Here is a 20,755-nt window from a genome sequence, read left to right on the forward strand (position 1 = left end):
ATGTGAATTCTATAAATCCAAAGGTAGATTTAAAAATGAGTTGTACAAAAAATATATAGAAGATGTAAAAATATAATTTCTCTTACTCATATATTCAACTCTTATTTCACTGAGCTAATATGACAGTGTTTACCGACCGTTTAATTAGTCTTTATTTTAAATAAAAAAAAAAATATGAAGACAGATGAGCAAATTAGAGTTGAGTATTCTAAATTACTCTTAAAACAGTTCATAAAATGTTAGAGTTATATAGTTAGTAATACTATACTTTCCACCTATTTTATAACTCTCAATAGTAATCACTTCACAATATTGAGGTGCTATATATATATGAATTGAATGGAGGGTTTTTTTTTTTTTGTGGAATTGAATTGGAGTTAGGAAAGCCATTCAACCCTTGCCACCACGTGTGAAGAAATAATAGATTTATTTATTTATTTTAATGAATAGATTTGATTCAATTTTACAAAACAAGATTGTCCAAGTCTCTGATGTTCCTTCCATGCAACTTCCCCACCATTCCCCTTCTTATTCTGTGCTCTGTTTCTTTTTGGCCTGCTCTGGTCTTTTTGCTTTTCCTTTTCCATTTTTAGTACATAGGAAACTCCGGCAATAGGAGCTTTGATTTCTTCGTAAAAGACCAATTTAATCGTCATCAACGAAGCTTCAACACGGAAGAAATAATTTCACACGCAACAGAAAACTTGTTCGAGGGGTCCGCCCATCGAAATTCCCAGGCAACCTCTCTCTCTCTCTCTCTCTATATATATATATAGATCGATGTTATGAGGTGACAACACCATCACAGAAAATCCAATTCCTCGTAATACGTTTTCTCCAAAAGCGTTTACAACCAAACACGTTTTGAAGAGCTCGGAAAAGTAAGAAGAATAATAACAAAAAAAAAAAAGATTTTGTTTTAGGGTGTTAGTTTTAGAGAGATGGGAAATTGCTACTCGGATTTGGAGGGAGGAAAGCAGGCCGTGGGCGCGGCCCGACTGAGGCCCACAGAAGCCGCCACCTCCAACAACAACAATGGCGGCCACAACGACGCTGTTGAGTTCTTCTACAGGTCTCGGGGGCTGCATCCTCTGTTCACTCAAATAGAGGTATTTGTATTTCTATTTAATCGTTTTAGTGTGCCCCACACTGGGCCAAAGTCCGAAAAGTTTAGTCCGTCTTCGGATTTGTTTACGTTTGAGTTTACTATTTCAAAATTTGCTAATCCTAGGTTGATGTTTAAAATTATAATTTAGCCTTTAAAATCGTATATCATTAAAAATACATTGCAATTTAAAAATGTAAAATTTTATATATTTTTAACACATAAATGGTTTATTTTTTACAATTTAGATTAAAATTACACATTTTGTATACGAAATTGTAGTACCAAATACACTTTATTCCCTTGGTCTTTTTTTCTGTTACTTTTTTCTTTTTTTTCTCTGTTTTTAACATTTATTAGTGCAATTAGCATTGTATGTCAGCTTTTAATATTTTTGCTTCATCGCTGGTGCTACTGCTTTTATGAACCCTGGTGATTTGTTTATTTGTTGGAGGACGGGACGGAAAGTTGTTGAATTGCTTTTGGGTCATTATCTGTGTCTCCTTTTTGTTCTGTTTTTTTTATTGAACATATACTTTTACTGTGCTACATGTGCGTGAGATAAGTTTGGTTGCTGTGGGATGTTTGATTTCAACAGTGATCGAATTTGGTGTACTGGGACACCGTTTTGGCACAGTTGCCCACTTGTTTGGTTGAACGGGATGTCGTGGAAAAATGCATTCTGTTGATCAAGTAATGCAAGGCACAACACTTGACCGGCCGGGAAACTGTTTTCTATCAGAAGTAAATAATGGTACTCATTTTGTCTCAGTGAATTTCTTATTCATCCAAAAAAGACAAGAAAAAAATGATACTCATTTTGCTTGTATTATTTTTTTGATGAATAATAATAAGTTTTATTGAAAAAAGAGGAAAATCCTTGTATACGAAGAGTATACAAAAAAACAAGAGCACCAAAGAATTAGTTGCTATATAAAGAGTACCAAGAACTAGGTGTTGTTACAATTTAGAAAACAAATCAGATCTACCAAATTCCCTGAAGAGAAGGTAGGAACATGAGCAAGGGCCCAATCCAGGAATGATCTCAGGAATGAGGATTTAAGAAGAAGCACACTGGACTCACTATCCTCAAAGATCCGACGGTTTCTATATCTCCAAATGCTCCACATTAAGAGGGTTGTAATATCTTTCTAGATAGTTTCTCTAGGATGTCCATGCCCAAGGAATTTCCAACAATGGAGCAGTTGAGGCACATTACCAGGTGTGACCCAAGAGACCCTAAAGTTGATAAGCACTAGGTACTAGATATCTACAGAGAACTCACAACGGAGGAAAAGATGATTAATAGTTTTCTCATCCTTCTTACAAAGGCAACATCCATTAATCAGCTGAAACCCCGCTTTCTAAGATTGTCCAACGTGAAGATTCTACCAGAGTTGTGGCCCATAAGAAGAAAGCAATGCGTGGAGGGGCCTTCACCTAGCTTCCAAATGCTTTTCCAGGGAAATGAACCAAGCTCTTCACTGTTAGGAGAAGATAAAATAGTGTAGTAGCTTTTTACCACAAAACCATGCGGCTTGAAGGAGTCCACACCATGCTATCTGTAGCTCTCGAACGTGGGTTCATGGAGTATAAAAGAGTGAGAAAAGAATCTAGAGATTCAATTTCCCAATCATGAACATCTCGCATGAAATTAAAATTCCAAAGGGTGTGAGGGCTGGAGCGATCCATGTACTCTGAAATCAAAGCCTCCTTTTTATGAGCTAAGGCAAAGAATTCAGGAAAGAAGACTTTAAAGCACTATCACCGCACCAATTATCATGCTAGAAACAGATGCGAAGGCCATCCCCAACTTTAAAGGAAATATAATTGGAAAAAGCTCCCCAATTTTTCCTAATATACCTCCAGAGACTAACCCCATAAAAACCTCGCGCTTCCTCAAAGCACCACCCCCCCTCTTTGGATCCCGTACTTCGAAGCAAACACCTGCCTCCATAAATAATTTTGTTCATTTCCGAACCTCTAAAGTCATTTACCGAGCAGAGCTTTGTTAAACAGAGTAAGGTTTTTGACGCCTAAGCCCCCTCTCGCAATTGGGGAGCAAAAAGTCTTCCAATTTACCAAATGTAAATTGTGTTCTCCGTTTGGACTGTCCCACAAAAAATATCTCTAAAAACGCTCAAGTCTTTTAGCTATGCCAGCTAGTAGAGGGAAGAGAGAAAGAAAATAAGTGGGAATACTGGAAAGCGTACTCTTGATGAGAGTAAGGCGTCATCCCTTGGACAAGTAAATCTTCTGCCAACTCGTCAGCCTTTTTTCCATTTTCTCAATTACCCCATCTCAAATGGCTAAAGATTTGCTTGTATTCATTTTAGTGTTTTGCTTTGTATGCAGATAAATTTGATTGCCTATCATAAAATTTGTGTTCATAGTAGAGTGGAGGATTGGTTTGTTTTTATTTCAATGGTGCTAAAATTTTACCTCCTTAGTGCATCCCAAGCTATGTGTTTCAGCACTTAGACAAAAAGATGGTGCTTCACTTATAGCGTCACAGCAACGGGTCTCTCCCAAATTCCAACACGTATTAATTTATTCGGCATATAGGTGTTTACACGTACTCTGTATGGCCAAGTTTTTCTTTTGCGACCATGGATCTTCATTGTATATTTATGACCCCACCTCACTCTTAAAAGTTGCAGACTTGCAGTACTAGGTTTTCCTTAAAGTGACATAAGCAAGATTCGCATTTTGTTATGGTCAATTCAACTTTGGAGTACTGGACAAAACAATTGATTCCAAGATTCTGTTTGTACTTTGGGATCCATTGGTTGTCGGGATGCATTTCTTTATACAAAAAAACTAGATGCTTTTATTTGACTTTTCTTGTTGATGAACACTCAGCAGTTTGGAACTCTCCTTGTATTTTTTATCAGAAATAACAGCCAAGTCATAAAAATTTAATGTTTCCAAACTCATATTCACGTTTAACACTTTAAACCAAGCATAAAACAGGCTAAAAGTGTTTTTTGGCTATCCTTTAATTATATACTGCAAACAGTAACCGACTACATAAAATTCTAATAAATATGTTAATACACAGTGTTAGAGGACTTGGCCACTGTAGAATTAGCTGTATGAAGCACCATGTAGCATCTGAAATATTTCTCATTTCAGTAATTGTAGTGCCATTATTCTCGAAAGAACAGGTGGTCCTGACTTTCTTTGATCTCCAACAGATGGAAATTGTGCAATATGTCGGTCCACCGCTTCGCTATACATGGGTGACATTGTAGCAAGCTCGGAAGAAGTATATTGCCTGACAACAATTTGACTTGGGATGGGATCATTAGATTTTGACTTGGATTCTGTTATTTTATCAATCGAGTGTTCTTTTATCTTATGTTGTCTTTTATATTGTTCTGTACAGTTGGATCATTTATTTTGGTTTATCATAACAAATTCATGTAATTTAAATCTCTGCTGCAGTTATCTCTATCAGCATCCAACTTGATTGATCGTGACTTCACTTCAAAGGTATTCCTCTATGTAAATAACCTTCATATTTGATGGTCAAGTTTGTTTGTTTATTTGTTTGTTTTTGATAAGTAAGAATTTATAGAAGAAGCTTAACAAGGAAAAAAAAAATATCCACAAGCAACTCCTAATAAACAAGATGACCTAAAAGCCAAAGGGGGCTTATTCAAGCAAGTGCCTACAAGGAGGTAACATAGACAAGCAAAACTAAAATGTTATATTAGGAAAACCCCAAGACCCTGCTAGAGAATGATTTATGGGAGAATCACATACATCTTTGAAGGAGTTGACTTTGAACCTAACACAAAACAAAATCTTAGAATCAATGCCCATGAATCCCCCTTTTCTTCTATGCAAACAATCTAACATTTTTCTCACACCATAAAGTGTACAGTGTAGTAGCCATCATAATTTTTTTGATTAAGTAATAGCCATCATAATTTTGACTATAATGGAGAGAAAATATTTGCCTCTGAAGTGGAAGGTTATCCATCGAATAAACCCCTCCCAGTTCCTACAAGCCCAAGGAATATTGCATTTATTTCAAATATTGCACCAAACATCTTTTGAGAATGGACAACAAACAAAAAGATGGTTAATATTCTCCTCACCCGACCCACAAAAAACACATTTCATCTCCTGAAGAAATCCAATAGCAATAATTTTGTCTTGGGTATATAACCTTCTTCTAATTGCAAGCCATAGAATAAAAGAGTGGCGATGAATGATTTTACCATGGCACACACGATTGTTCCTGAACACCTTAGGGCCGCAATCCCCAAGCTCTCCCAAGCCTTCTTAATGGAGAAAACACAACTAGGGATCATCAACCAAGACACCTTATCCCAAACAATGCCTTTTAGACCCAAAATCTTCCTCAAAGACTAAGAGCAATCTCTTAGAAGCCCAACACCCTATAAATTCCTATTTCTAAGAAGATATGAACTAACCTAACCGGACCAGATAGAGTTACCACTATTGGAGCAAAGCCACACATGTTTCAACATTGCCGCTTTATTCCACAACTATAAGTTTTTAACACCAAGAATACTCTCTTTCTTGGGGAGGAAAATAGAGTTCCAAGCCACTTTAGCCCTTGAACTATTAAGCTCACCTATTTTCCATATGAAAGACATGAGGATCATATCTACTCCACTTGACTAACAACTCCTTTGAGAAGAATAAAAGGGAGGACCAAACACTTGCATCGCAAAAAGAATGGAATTAATCAACTAAGCATTTCTGCGTAAGAGAGGGCTTTGCATGCCCAACTCTTTGCCTTGGTTGCAATCCTCTTAGCCAACCCTACACAATTAGCCTTATTCAATATGGAAAAAGTAAGAGAAATCCTGAAATACCTCACTAGGAGTATTGCATTCTTGGTACCCAAGAATACCTAATGTCTTATTATTGATAGGCACTGCAACTCCACAAGTAAACAAACAGCTCTTATCAGAGTTAGTAGCCAACCTTGATATATCCCTAAAACAATTCAAGCACTCCTTTGACCATGGCAACAAAGTTTATCTTACCTCTACATAAGATTAGTATGTCATCAGCGAAACAAGTATGGAATATTTTCTGCCTGTGGCACCTCCAATGGAATCTGAACTAGGCCCTCTTAAACATTCTATCCATGAGCCTTGAGAAGGCTTCCATCACCAAAACAAACAGATAAGGCAACATAGGGTCACCTTGTGTAACACCTTTACTCCTGGGGAAGAAACTCTTAAACTCTCCATTAATACAAATATAGTGATACATTCCTCAATCCACCGCACCATAACCACAGGGACTCTAATAGTCCTTAAAACCGCCAAGACAAAATCTCACCTTACAGAATTATAGGCCTTCATTAAATCAATCTTCAAATCACACCCAGGGGATCGTATATCTCTGTGATAGTTTCTCCAAAGCTCCTTGGCTAGAAGGATATTGTCCTCAATCCGCCTTCCACTGATAAAAGCTACCTGCTACTTCCCAACAATATCACCAAGCATAGTTTGAAGACGATTAGTCACCACCTTAGCTATGCACTTATAAATCGTATTGCATTTGGGTATGGGGCGAAAGTTTTTCAATTTGAAAGGGTTAGGAACCTTGGGGATTAAGGCTATGACAGTAGAATTAATCTCTTAAGTTAAGAAAATTGTAAAGTGTGATTTGAATTATAATTTCCAAAACATTGCTAAGCATAGAGGTTATAAAGGTGGATCAAAGCTATCAAACTCACATTTCAAAGTAAGGAAGGGGGAGGTGATAAGAGAAATAGGGGAGATGGGGGAAGTGTCTCGGTTTGCTAGTGTACTGGTGTGGAGAAAGGCTATAGAGACGAAGAAAAAAAAATTGAGAATAATATTTAAATAAAATAGAGAATGGAATAGAGAAACTGTTAGAGTTTATATTGAAAAGGTAGTAGGTAAAATAGAAAAATGTGTTTTTTGGTTAGCTAAAATAGCTAGTGTTGCTAGAGATGCTCTTCGATACAACCAAAATGGAAAGAGAAATTACATGCAAAAGGTGGATTATCAAGGTCTTAATGAACATGCCAGCTAGTAATCGCTTTATAATTTAGCTAAAGATTTTGACAGTCTACTTTTGTTTACATAGTCTACTTGAGAATGAAGGTACGTAATTCGCGTTGTTGGATGCCATTGAAGAGGATTTACATCGGGTTAATAAGGGTAAGCATCTTAAGATTAAAGGGAGGAGAGAGATGCAGAATCTTAAGAGCTCAATCAACTACGGTGATGCAAGCGTGCCCTCTAGGAGTAGGAAAGGAAAGGCTCAGGTTCTATAGCGTTGAGTGCTTCTTGTGGGTTTCGGGTTTTAGGGTAGGTCCTTGTGGGTTTGCTTGGGCTTTTCTTTTGTAGCTTTGAGTGCTCTTTGTGGGTTTTGTGCTTTAGGGCTTAGGTCCCTATACGTTTGTTTGGTGGGTTTCTTTCTTTTCTTTGGACTGTTTCTTTTTCGCTTTCTAGTTAGGTGCTTTCTCTTGTATACTTCCAGTGTACTTAGGAGCGCCTTACACTTTTAATAAGACCAATCTATTACTTATTAAAAAAAAATGTTAGCATCTAAGGGGTATTTGAGGAATTTGTTGGAAATTTAGCCTTGCTCTTTAGTGGGTTTCGATGTACTTGTTTTATATACTTCTAATAGGTCGGATTATTTAATACATGGAGTAATAAGTTAATAACTGTCCTATTAAGTTAGGGTAGTTATTTTAGGATAATGAAAGCCTAGAGCTCTGGTAGCTTTAATGTCTAATGATTACGAGGTCATGTGTCTTGCATTGTAACAGGGGACTTTTTCAAGTAATGAATGAACTTCAAATTTGAAAATTTTCTCTCTTCTTAATATCTCTTCACCTTAACCTATTAATGATTAAATTCTACACGTGGTTTTGGGCTTAGTTTGCTCAAAATTGCAGAAAACTGAGGTAACACCACAACAAGTTTCTAGTGTTCTTTTTTCTCTGGTTTACAGTTACTTGTTGTCATTGGATTCCTGCCTCGGCTATGTTAAAATTACATGTGCCTAAGTAGTAATTCTGTTAGACAAGCAGTTCTTCTGTAACTTCTAGAACTTCCCTCTCACATGTAGCAAGCTAAAATATTACACCATTTTGACTGTTCTGATAAAGGTGCTCGCATGCCTGAATGTCTGAATTTGTCAATCTGGTATGGTTTGTTTCTGTGCTTGTATGACATGCATTCATGTTGTGACTTGTGAGGCTTGTCATACTCTGGTTGAAGCTAAAACACACTTTTTTTTTTTATTCAGAGTGATCCCATGGCTGTGGTGTATGCAAAGAAAATAGACGGAAAGCTAGAGGAGTTAGGTCGCACTGAAGTTGTGTTGAATAGTTTGCATCCCAAATGGATAGAAAAAGTTACAGTTGCATTCCAATTTGAGATTGTACAGCCATTGGTGTAAGCTTTACAAATTCCTTTTAAGTGCTTATGTTTGTGGAGATATTTCTTGTTTATTGGAAGTCATGTTTTAATTTGAGCCCTTGACTTATGTTTGCCTTCTTTCTTTTGGCTACAGATTTCATGTGTATGATGTTGATTCAAAATATCATAATATCCCTGTGAAGGTATATCATGGTTTTTGCTTTTAAGTATCTATCATTTTAATTCATATTTTGTAGGTTATGTTTGTTCAATTATGATTTGTACTGATAACAAATTTTACAAAAAAGTGTACATACTCTATGTTACTGAGGCATCTTTGCCAACCTTTAAGTGCTGAATATTGCAACAAAACTCTTTTGTTAAGTATGAAATGTGTGTTGACTAGATGACACTGTATTTTTGTATGTCTGCTAAATGCTAATTTTGTTGCGATGTGGCCAAAAACATTGGAGTGGCAATGAAAGTAATATGTGAACAATTATCATAAATTTTGATGCCAAGTGTGTGGTATTTTTAGCAATAGCTATATGTGCGGCCATATATGGTATAACCGCATAACTTGTAAGATCTAATGGGAAAGCACTTGCTAAAAAATAATGAAACAATGATTTTATCTGTATGCTGCATTTTACTGCATCAAAATAATTATGTTGTATTAGTTGCTGCCATCAACTTGGGCATGATGCAGGCAACAGTTTACATAAGGAATGAGAAATGAAAGTAAAGGAATTTTAATTGAATACTCGAAGACCCAAGTAATATTTGTGATGTTTATAATTTTGATTAATAATCAAGCAACTTATGACAGAACTGTATATAAAAATGTCGAATTAGATCAGGGGCAAAATAGCCGAGAAACATTGGGATTATGCAACTTTTAAATTGTTACCATCTCGTCCTGAATAATTTAACAACTTGTGTTGATGGTGAAGTTGTTAGTTTAAAATTTTTATTCCATTGTACTTGTCTGAAAAAATAAAAAATTATTTTGTTTCCTTGCAGACCCTGAAATTGAAGGATCAAGACTTTCTTGGAGAGGCAACTTGTGTTCTATCAGAGGTATGTTGCCTTGGGATCAGTTAGTTATTAAGAGTACTTGATGCATTTTCATTAAGCCAGTGCAATTTGAGTATAAAGTTATTTAAATTTTCAGTATTACCTTCTAAAAAATTTTAACTGCAGAAAGACCATTATGAGAGCTACATCACTATAATGATATTTTAAGATTTTTATTGCCATTAATTTAATTAAAAGAAAAAATAAAAAAAGATGTTCTAATGCTAACATTTTAAAATTAGTGGCTTAAATTCTTTTAGAATGATTTGGTCATCATGTGCTAAACACTAGTATTTGTCCCCTTCCCCTCACCCCCATCCTTTATCTCTTTCTCTTCTCTTTTCATCACAGATAATAACCAAACAAGGTCGGAGTTTAACCCTAAATCTTCATAGCAAAAATGGGAAGACGGGTTTGAGGAACTTTGGGGCACTCACTATCCATGCGGAGGAAACAATTGCTTCGAGGACTGCTGTTGAGATGATATTCCGTTGTTCTCACTTGGATAACAAGGACCTATTTTCTAAAAGTGTATGTAATTGCGAAGCAGATACATTGGGGTTTTATATTACTTATACATGCATATTCCTGGGTGTTTCTGATTCTTAAATTAGTTCATTTTATTCTAGGATCCTTTTTTGAAAATATCTAGAATTGTTGAGAGCGGTGATCCTGTTCCAATATGCAAGACTGAAGTGGTGAACAACAACTTAAATCCAACTTGGAAATCCCTATGCATGAGTATGAATCAGTTTGGAAGTAAGGTAAGCTTGTTGCTTTATGGTTCTTGCTCAAGATAGATTATAGTTTATAGGATGTTTTGTTATTTGGTATCTAATTAATATTCTTGGGGCATATGAACTTTAACTTGCCACAGGATAACCCATTAATTATTGAATGCTTTGATTTCAACAGCAGTGGCAATCATGTGCTTATTGGGTAAGTCGATGTCTAGAATCATTTTTGTCTGTTTCCAATTTTTGCTTGCTATTATGGTTTAATCTGTGGCAAGATATCAATGTTAAAATTTACCTCATCAGTAAGCTCCAAAAGTCAGTAGCAGACCTAGAAAAACTTCACAAAGAAAGAAGTGGTGCAAATCTTACCTTGCCATCTTCTCATTATGATTACGAGAAGGTACTGATTCATACTTGCAATAAAATGTTTTAAAAAATTTCTTGTTACTCCTTGTATTTTGTGTTCGCAGTTGCTTGACTAGTTATCAATATAGGTTTTGAAGGGACAGCTGTTTGTTGATCAATTTTGTCAGAAGGAACAGTACAGTTTTCTTGATTACATTTCTAGTGGATTTGAGCTTAACTTTATGGTTGCTGTTGACTTTACAGGTAAATATTTTACATTCTAGAGGAGTTATTTTTTTTTTTTTTTTTTGAGTACGAATGTTTTTCTTTGTTTTCCTCTCTTTATTTTCTAGTTATTAATATTTTGGCTAAATATCTTGTCTTTGAATATTTTATTTCATTTGTCCAGCCTCAAATGGAAATCCTCGAAATCCAGATTCTCTACACTATATTGATCCTTCTGGCCGGTTGAATTCTTATCAGCGGGTAAGGCTGCATCTTTAATTCTGGTGTTCTCAAGAGAGTAGTTTACTCCAAAACTTACACAATTGTACTCTAAACATGTGATGCAAGATACTAGCCAATGATCTTTGGGCTGGATGGCATCTCCTCCATATAGGTTTAATCCTGTACCCATATGGGTGCATGAGTTATTTATTTTTTATTTTTTTATAAGTAATAAACTGGTCTTATTAAAAGTGTAATCGCCAAAACTAAGCGACAAAGGGGATACAAAAGCCACCGTCCAAAGATACAAAGTATGAAAAAAAAGAAGCAAAAATATCCTCCTATGACTTCTCCAAATCCTTGAAACAACTATTATTTCTTTCATTCCAAACACACCAAAGAAGGCATGTCGACACTATCTTCCAAATTGCAGCACTCCTTGATTTTACCGACAAAAAGAAAAGATAATAAATGAATTGTATTTTACAGACCAAAAGAAAAGATAACACATGAATTTAGCTTTTCCATTGATTTGGTTTGTAGAGATGTTTTATACTGCCATCTTTTATGATTGTTAAATTACTAATATCTTTTTGATAAGTAAGTAACTAATATCTCAAAAGCTTAAGCTAATAAGAAGTTGTGATTTTAAATTACTCAACTATTATTTTAATATTCCCCTCTCGTGTGGGTCAAATGTTCTCTCTCAATAAATTTGGTTCAACACGTTAGACTTTTTTAAGTTCAAATATAAGGTAGATTGGAGTCAGGATTTGAACTCAATACCACATATTTTCATACCATGTTAAATTACCACTTGTTTCAAAACTTGAACTAATAAAAATGTCGAATTTAATCATTATTTTAACAATGTTTGTCATAACTAGATATGATCAAGCAGCCTTTACACCACTTGCGAAACATGTGTAATTTTGAAAATAAATAAGTTCCTTGTTTTGAAACTTTTATTTAGACTTGTGCTAGCATATAATTAAAAGAAATCATCATTGATTTATGAAGTCATCATCTACTTGATTACTTGAACAATTTGCAGGCTATAATGGAGGTTGGGGAGGTCATTCAGTTTTATGATTCTGATAAACGTTTTCCTGCTTGGGGCTTTGGAGGAAAAACTTCTGATGGTTCCCTCTCACATTGTTTTAATTTGAATGGAAGTGCAAATGGTTATGAGGTGAGAAGGGATTATTTCATTTCTTGGATTTGCTTGTTCATCTTTGAAGCAACATTTTGGTTAGCACAGGACTGGCTCGATATAAGTTATAATAAATTTGTATATAAAACATAAAAATAAAAGAAAAAGAGAAAGGTCCTCTTGGTTAAATGCTATTAATAAGAATAGTAATTCACTATCTTAACAATACGGCCTAGAGACTTCTTGGTTCCTCATGCTATTGCTCTAGGTTTACAAACCAATTTGTTAATATATCAATTAATAATATGGTTAATTCATTTAATTTTCCTTGTGACATGATCATAAATTTGTTTTCATTGATTATGGTTTTGAAATGCTTCTTTCACATACGTAATTTTTATGGGTATTATTAATAATATTTAATAAGCAATTCATATATTGGAAAAGAATCTAGTCTTTTTATGTAGTTTAATGTTTTAATTGGAGTATTACTTTTTGTTTGCATAATTTATTGTAAAATTTGTAATTCTAAGAATAAATCTTGACCATCAACATTTGAAACTATGCCATGTTTGTAAAATAATGAATTCTTGAGCCACATTTCAATATACTATTAGTTAAAAATTGGGATATTAGGCAAGCATCTTAATTATTATTATTATTATTATTATTATTATTATTATTATTATTATTATTATTATTATTATTTTGATAATAATCTTTGAACTTTATTCAACCCAATCGAGAAAGTTAGAGCAAATACTCTAGAATTGAAAAAGAGCCTAACACTCTATGAAGCACGAGCACATTGCTCGAAAACTACAACATCAGAAATATCCTAAGGAATTTCTTCAATCCATACTCTATCCATAATTTGTTTTACCACTGTCTTAGCTAGTCCATGTACCGCAAAATTTGCCACTCTATAGATATGCCTCATTTGCCAACTTCGTCGAGTAGAAAGAACCATTTATATATCAACCACCAATTGTCCGTACCTGCACCAATTTGGTCCATTTGCATTAACCGCCTGTGATGAGTCCCCTTCTAGAATAATATCCTGTAATCCCTGGTCGCAACAAAATTCCCCAGCAAACAAAGCCGCTTGGGCTTCAGCTACCACTGGTTCTTGCCTTACGGATATAGTCTGACTTTTAGCCACAATTAACTGTCCTTCACAATCTCTTACAATGCCAATACCCATGTACATATTTTTGGAGTCAATGGCCACATCCCAATTAATTTTATACATACCATCGGGTGGTGCTTTCCATATTTTTGTGATAGGATTCCCCCCCCCCCCTGGCCCGCCGCGCGGGATCAAATCCTGTACATCTCAATCATTAGCCTCTGAATATTCTTTTAAAGCTTGGGTAGCTTAAGAAATTAGTTGGTTTGGATGGGTGAACACCCCCCCATGCACCACTGTGTTTATGCAGAATAAGAAATTACGGGCTAACACTGCAAAAAGACATATCTCCTCCGGCTTACATCTTCCCTTCATATACTCCAATAACTTGACAAAGTTATTACCGTTCACTGAGCTCTTCTGTAACTTAATGCCACACGCTCCCCGTACGTCTTTCGCTGAAATACAGTCCCATAGGATATGGTAGGATGTTTCACACTCCAACTAACAGAATTGACAAAGGGGGTCTAGAACAATACCTCGCTTTTGCAGATTCCCTTTTGTAGGAAGAATATTATGATAAGCTCTCCATATGAACATTTTAATGGAATTTGGAATCTGCATATCCCATATTTTCTTCCATACACTACTCAGTACTGAAGAGGTAGATCCCACCCCTCTATTTCTTTCAGTTCAATCTTTTTCCATGTAGTAAGCATTCCTTACAGTGAATTCACCTATTGTGGATCCCCAAATCAAAACATCTTTTTGTCGGTATTTGCTCAACAGAATCTGAATGATAATCTCGGCCTCTTTTGCCCAGAAATTATGTTTATCATCAGTACATCCCATCCCTTGGTATCTGGGTCTATGAGTTCTGCCACTTTTGCATGCTCCGAAAAGGACCTCTTTGGTGATTGTATAGTAAAGGTGGTAGGGGCTGGCAGCCATTTATCACCCCAAACGTTGACTGTTTCTCCACAGCATCCCTTCATTCAATAGCCCCCAAGCTGATGAAATACTCCTCCACGCAAACAATGGCCTTTTACATAGGGTTGCCTCCATAAAGGACCCATGTGGGTAATATTTTGGCTTCATGATTCAGGCCACCAAATTGTGAGGATTCTGTAGCAGCCGACAACACTATTTTGCTAAAAGAGCTTTGTTGAAACATTGTAGTTCCTTAAAACTCATACCCCCTTGTGCCTTGGAATACCCCATTCTCGTCCAGCTCATCCAGTGAATTTTTGACTTATTTTCTATCTTCTCCCACCAGAATCTTTGTATCATCGCATTAATATCCTTACACAATATCTTTGGTAATAGGCAAACACTCATGCTATATGTAGGAATAGCTTGGATAACTACTTTAAGTAGTATCTCTTTACCCGCTTGAGAGAGGGATTTCGATTTCCAATCATTCAGTCTCCTCCATACTCGATCTTTAATACTTTGAAACTCTTTGACTCTGGACTTACCAATTAAAGTTGGAAGGACAAATAATTTGTTATACCTCTGAGTAGCTTGAAGTCCCGAAAATTGAAAGATGCATGCTCTATCCTCAGCACTTGTATTTCAACTAAAGAAGATTGAAGTTTTGTCTTGATTTAGCCTTTGACCTAAAGTCATCTCGTACCTCCTCAGGAGGTTTGACAATCTGTGCCAGTCTCATGAGGTAGCCTTGCAAAAGAGTAGGCTATCATCTGCAAAAAACAAATGATTTAGCCGAGGTCCCCTTGGGGATGTAGGAACTCCAATTAACCATCCCGTCCTTTCCGCATGATGAAGAAGAGAGTTTAGGGCTTTTGTACAGAGAATAAACAAATAAGGAGATAGAGGGTCTCTTTGCCAAATTCCTCTAGTGGGACAAATGTTCCCCACAAGTTGGCCATTAATAAGAATGGAATACCGAACAGTCTTAATACACTGCATTATCAACCCGACCTATGTTTGATCAAAACCCATCCGAAGAAGTAATGCCTCCAAAAAAAAACTCATTCTACTTTGTCATAGGCTTTACTCATATCTAGCTTCAGAACCATAAAACATGTTTTTCCCCACATTCTCGTTTGCATGAGATGTAACGTCTCGTATGCCTCTAAGATGTTATTAGAAATCAGCCTTTTAGGGATAAAAGCACTCTGATTATGTGAAACATGTGGGAGAACATTTTGAGCCAGCCCTTTGTTAGCATATACTTGTCATTTCACACAATGATAACTTTTTTATTTTTTTTATAGTAAGCCCATTGCTGTTTTTTTTTTTTTTAAAAAAAAAAAATGTAATATAGTACTACTCACGTCTAGTAATTATTATTATCTCGTATATTGCATTGTGCTTTTGTAGCATAATTTCTTTTACTCATAATTCACTCTTAACAATATGCAAAACCTGGCTACATCACCATTGTTTGTCCTTTAATTCAATCTTCCTTGATTTTCTTTTCTTTTTAATTATTTTTAATGTTTGTCCTCCTCTGTTACTTTTAATTAGGGGTATTCAGGTGGGTGGTTAAAACCGCTCCACATCCACATGAGTTGGATTTTCAACCCCTAATTTCAAGCGGGTGGATACTATATTCGCTATCTACACGTATGTGGATGGAAAACAGAATATGGGTAGGCGAATATTATCCACATACGCATACCTATATATATATTTTTTTAAAAAAACAGTTTTGTTTTTTTAAACTAAAAGAACATTTTAGGGAAAGGAGTAGGACAACCAAGCGAGTTTCATTATCAAATTGAAATTGCATGTGTACAACATAGAGGTTTATAGGTGTTATAGTTCTTTTCAATTTACTTGTATTGCCCAATGTTTATAAATATATGCATTTTTTTTTCTCAATTTAGAAATATTTGTATTGCCCAATGTCTACAATTCAATTTGTATTTTTATATTATGGTTTACAAGTGTATTTAATTCAAAGATTGGATTAAGCCCATCTAAAAAATGTTCATAAAAAGCTTCTTTTTTTTTTCCTTTTTTTTTTTTTTTTTAAAAAAAAAAGGCTATATAAATTAAGTTCAGAGTTTTAACACTGCATTTTCATACTCGTCAGTTTCTTTTATTTATTTTTTAATAGGTCGAAGGAGTTGAAGGCATCATGGCTGCTTATGCAAGTGCTCTACGTAATGTTGCTCTTGCAGGGCCCACTTTATTTGGACAAGTGATTAACACAGCTGCGCAAATTACCAGCCAGTCCCTTTCATACACCAGCAACAAGTATTTTGTCTTGCTCATTATTACGGTAATATATTAAAGAGAATATTGACTTTAATATTTGATAATCTCTTTCCATCAATTCAATTCGTTATTTCGATCGTAACTAAATAACTGTCACATGCATGCATTTTCAAGGATGGAGTCCTTACAGACCTTCAAGAAACAAAAGACGCTTTGGTGAGGGCATCTGATCTTCCACTGTCGATTCTTATGGTGGGAGTGGGAGGGGCAGATTTTAGTCAAATGGAGGTATACCAATACCGTCATTTAATTTTCACCCTTTTAAAATTTATCTCGAATCAATATATATGGACGTTATCTGACTTCATCTTTGGCAGCAGGTCCTTGATGCTGATGGCGGACAACGATTGGAGAGCTCTACAGGTCGTGTTGCTACGCATGACATCGTACAGTTTGTTCCAATGCGAGAAGTGCATAGTGAGTACATAATTAATGGCATTCATCTCTTTGTCGATCTCTACAAAATTAATCTTTTCATGTTACCTAGCTAGCTTCAAAAGTATCCACTTACTGTAACTGTGCACTGTGCATTCGCAAGTAGTACTTTCTCCCAGTCAGTAATTAATGCATTCTAAACTCATTCTCGATCATTCCATCTCACCTTAATTTTAATAAAAAAGAAGGAAAAGAAAAATTAAATAAATGAAGAGAACATAGAATGGATAATGGCTTGATTGTCGAAATGTCTCTCTTAACACACTCTGCGGCCACCTTTTGCTTAAACATTTGAACACCTTTTGAGTTATATATGCTAATGGTTTTAGGACCAAATGGCATCTCTTTCTCCATAAACAAAGTGCTTAATTCTCATGATTTCCTTATTCTAGCTGGGTTCTCATGAGAGCTCCCAACGCTTTTAACGATATTTTAATTAATTATCAAAAGAAAAATCCTGTTTGGATATTTGAGTTCTATTTACCTACTAATAAATAACTAATAATAAACAGGGCATCAGTTGAGCATATCATTTCTCTTTTATCATATGTTTGTGGGTATTATATATCTTTTGAAACAATTAATTGACATGAACGATTTACTTATTTGTTTCTTTGCCTGAACGAACCTCTTCATTGTAGTTAAACTAACAAAATTCATTTGGTCTGGGCAGGTGGGCAGATTTCTGTGGTGCAGGCTCTTTTGGAAGAGCTACCTGGACAGTTTTTGACCTACATGCGGAGTAGAGATATAAAGCCACTCTCTCCCCATGTACCCCAAACCTCTGCTTAACTACGTACATTTACCAAGTCCACAAAAGCTTATATATATATATATACAACTAGGGTTTTTAGGTCTGAACTACCAACAGATTGACAACCTGCCTAAAAGGCTAGGAGGTTTTTTTTTTTTTTTTTTTGGGTGGGTGTGGGGGAAGGAGTACATGTTCCAGTATGATCAATATCAAGAAGATATGATACTAGCTAGATATAATGGGGGGGGGGGGGGGGGAATTTTTTTTTGATTTCTACTACACTTGTAGAGTTCTCTCTTGCAATAGATATATACGTGCTAGCGGGTGGTTTCTCCAGATTGGATCGTATTCACTGCACCATGGAAGTTCAAGTTCCTAAAAGCTGAAGGCAATAATTTAAAAAAAAAAAAATGGAATACTTAAAACCAAATTATTTTTGGTTGATCTGGTACTGTTGGTTGCCGGTGGTTTCTCCGGGTTGGATCGTACGTCTTCTGAAAATATACCACTGCACTGGAATAATGCCCATTGACAAATCCAGTTGAAGCAAGTTTTGAGCTTTGTTTATAAATAAATTAAGTTCAAATATATTAATATATACATAAACAAGATGTCATTTGTACCGTGTGGAAGTACCCAAATTAAAATAAAAAATAAAAAATAAATAAAAAAAATTGTTAGAAAATCCTGACATACAGATCTGGCTTCAATGCAGTAATTTAAACTACAGCACATCTGTTGTAGAAAAAAATAAACGGCCCAAATTTAACCACATTTTTTAACAGAATAGCACAACAGATGTTTTTTTTTTTTTTTTTTGACTTGACGCCGTTTGAGAAAGGGAGAACTTCTCTTTTGCTTGACAACGCGAGAATGGGCCAATGGGAAAAAGTGTACAATGGGGAAAGGGTGAACATCTCTAGCACAAAGGCCAAAACTGCGGCCATGGCAATCCTTTTCCTGAGCTTGCGTTGCTTTTCAGTTCTTCGCCGTTCCATTATGTATTCATAATCCTGAAACGCCATTGTGAAAATTAATGGCTAAGGCAAAGAGAAACCACTGCCCCAAGCCGGAGACAGAGGGGAGAGAAATGTTAACCCAGTTTCGTTTTTAACCGATATTTCTCTTTAATTCATTGTTAACCCAGTTTCGTTTTCTCACTAATATGATGACTGTGGCTATAATTTTTGTTTAATTTGTTCAAAACGAAGGCTGGGAAGCGGACTCGGAGCTGTGGCTTTGGGCGAGTGGTGACTAAGGTTGCGGTGGCACAGATATATAAGACTCTGAGAACGTGAGATTTCAAAGCTTCAAAAACTCTATTTGGAAGCTCTCACTCTTTCTCAGCTGGCAAACACGGAAATAAGAAAGAAAAAAAAATGAAGACCCAATTCAAGGAAAACCAGTATAAAATTTTTTGGAGATGAACTTACACAGCCATTACTCTCTCTCTCCCTCTCTCCCTCCCTCTCTCCCTACCTTTGTGTGTGTAGATTTGTTGTCACTATATGTTCTTCTTTCTTTCTTTCTTTTTTTGAAGTCACTATTTGTTCTTGAAGATTCGTGCACCTCTTTAAGATTCAGAGACAACTTCCAGCGAAGACGACAATAGCACACAAGCTCACTGTTTTTGTCGATGTCGCTGGTTTAGATTAAGAGGAAGGGAGTATGCGTGGTGAGCTAGAGAGAGATGTTCTCCCTTTCTCAAACGGCGTCAACCCAAAGAACAACAAAAAAAAAATGTCCGTTGTGCTATTCTGTTAAAAAATACGTGGTTAAATCTGAATTCTTTATTTATTTTTTTTTACAGCAGATGTGTTGTAGTTTAAATTACAACATTGAAGTCAGATCTCGTACGTACAACGTATCTAATTAATTATGATGACAAAAAAGTGTGTATTTTTTTTTGGATGTTGAGAAGTGGAGTAAAGTAGAACAAATTAACCAAAGTCGGATGATGACAACACGAAAAGTGCAACGAAAGTGAAGGTGAAAAGATGAGTTTTGTGTTTTTAATTGCCTCGCCACAAGCCTCCACGTGGGCCACTAACTTCGGGTTTGACCCGAATGTCAACCTAACAATGTCATCCATCGTCAACCTCCTACTTGGGTTCGGCTTCACCATGGTCTAAGAATGGTTCCATGTTTTACACGTGGAAAATAAAAATAAAATGCAAGTCCATAGTCACACGTGAAACATGTCAGTATGAAGTGAACTCAGTCTCATATAAAACATATGTGAATAACATGCAATGCGGTTTCAATGGGTGAAATAAGGCAGAAAATCTTGTTGATACATTATAATAATAGCATATAATATCATATGTAGTCCATAGTTATAACCATATTTCATATTTGTGTCCATAACTCTCTTACGATGAAGTTTGTGTATCTTGTGAGACATACAGTACAACTCCATTGCATCGATGTTGCACAATAGCGAGCTAACTACCAACTAGTTGCTGACTGTGTTCGACCCCAACTGATCCACTCAACTAGTGATACCTGCACCGTGGTGACCCCACCCTTGGGTGGTTGTGTCGGTCACAATAGCTCTCGAATCCAGAATAAACATCACTCATCTTACAATTGGATCATATGGTCAAGTCCATATAAACTGGTATGCACATATCCCAAATTCTTCACTAGGTATCTGCTTTTTCCCATGGAGGCCATGTTATACAATCGTTGTCGTTCCATTAACAATGCATGTAACTATGAGTCACCATCATTCATTTTATTGATAATTTCAACTTTACTATGAGTCACCATCATTCTTCATTATAATTTAGTTTCGGAATTTAAACATATTTTCATCGTACCTTTTATTATAACTTAAAAAATGCTTGTAAAAAAAAATTATATATCCACATCTTTCAATAAAAAGATAATAAAGGCTAAGACTCTTAATTTTATTTTACCCCAAAAAAAGT

General features: G+C 35.6%; 1 protein-coding gene across 6 annotated transcripts; it reads left to right on the forward strand.

Moving 5' to 3' along the window:
* Nucleotides 1-413: 413 nt before the first annotated feature.
* Nucleotides 414-18,016, forward strand: LOC133851368 (protein BONZAI 3). Of its 6 annotated transcripts, none has more exons than XM_062287758.1 (18): nucleotides 970-1,109; nucleotides 1,704-1,859; nucleotides 4,303-4,373; nucleotides 4,553-4,600; nucleotides 8,384-8,532; nucleotides 8,651-8,699; nucleotides 9,520-9,576; nucleotides 9,925-10,104; nucleotides 10,203-10,337; nucleotides 10,451-10,512; nucleotides 10,614-10,710; nucleotides 10,805-10,919; nucleotides 11,065-11,141; nucleotides 12,157-12,294; nucleotides 16,473-16,637; nucleotides 16,748-16,861; nucleotides 16,954-17,050; nucleotides 17,742-18,016. In XM_062287758.1, the coding sequence occupies exons 2-18, from the start codon at nucleotides 1,781-1,783 to the stop codon at nucleotides 17,858-17,860; spliced, it is 1,752 nt and encodes a 583-aa protein (XP_062143742.1). In that variant the 5' UTR covers nucleotides 970-1,109; nucleotides 1,704-1,780; the 3' UTR covers nucleotides 17,861-18,016. The 6 variants fall into 6 exon arrangements, with proteins under 6 accessions (XP_062143741.1, XP_062143746.1, XP_062143742.1 ...); XM_062287759.1 differs by having other exon boundaries at nucleotides 974-1,109; nucleotides 1,672-1,859; XM_062287761.1 differs by lacking the exon at nucleotides 4,303-4,373 and having other exon boundaries at nucleotides 974-1,109; nucleotides 1,672-1,859.
* The last annotated feature ends 2,739 nt before the right edge of the window (nucleotides 18,017-20,755 follow it).

This window comes from Alnus glutinosa, chromosome 12 (assembly GCF_958979055.1).
Source record: "Alnus glutinosa chromosome 12, dhAlnGlut1.1, whole genome shotgun sequence".
Classification (NCBI taxonomy): Eukaryota; Viridiplantae; Streptophyta; class Magnoliopsida; order Fagales; family Betulaceae; genus Alnus; species Alnus glutinosa.

Excerpts from the sequence above, each read along its gene's own strand:
- LOC133851368 (XM_062287757.1), top strand. The coding sequence starts at position 942 with ATGGGAAATTGCTACTCGGATTTGGAGGGAGGAAAGCAGGCCGTGGGC. Across the intron at positions 9,577-9,924 it reads CAACTTGTGTTCTATCAGAG|ATAATAACCAAACAAGGTCG; the intron begins GTATGTTGCCTT and ends TTTTCATCACAG. Across the intron at positions 10,513-10,613 it reads GGCAATCATGTGCTTATTGG|TAAGCTCCAAAAGTCAGTAG; the intron begins GTAAGTCGATGT and ends TTACCTCATCAG.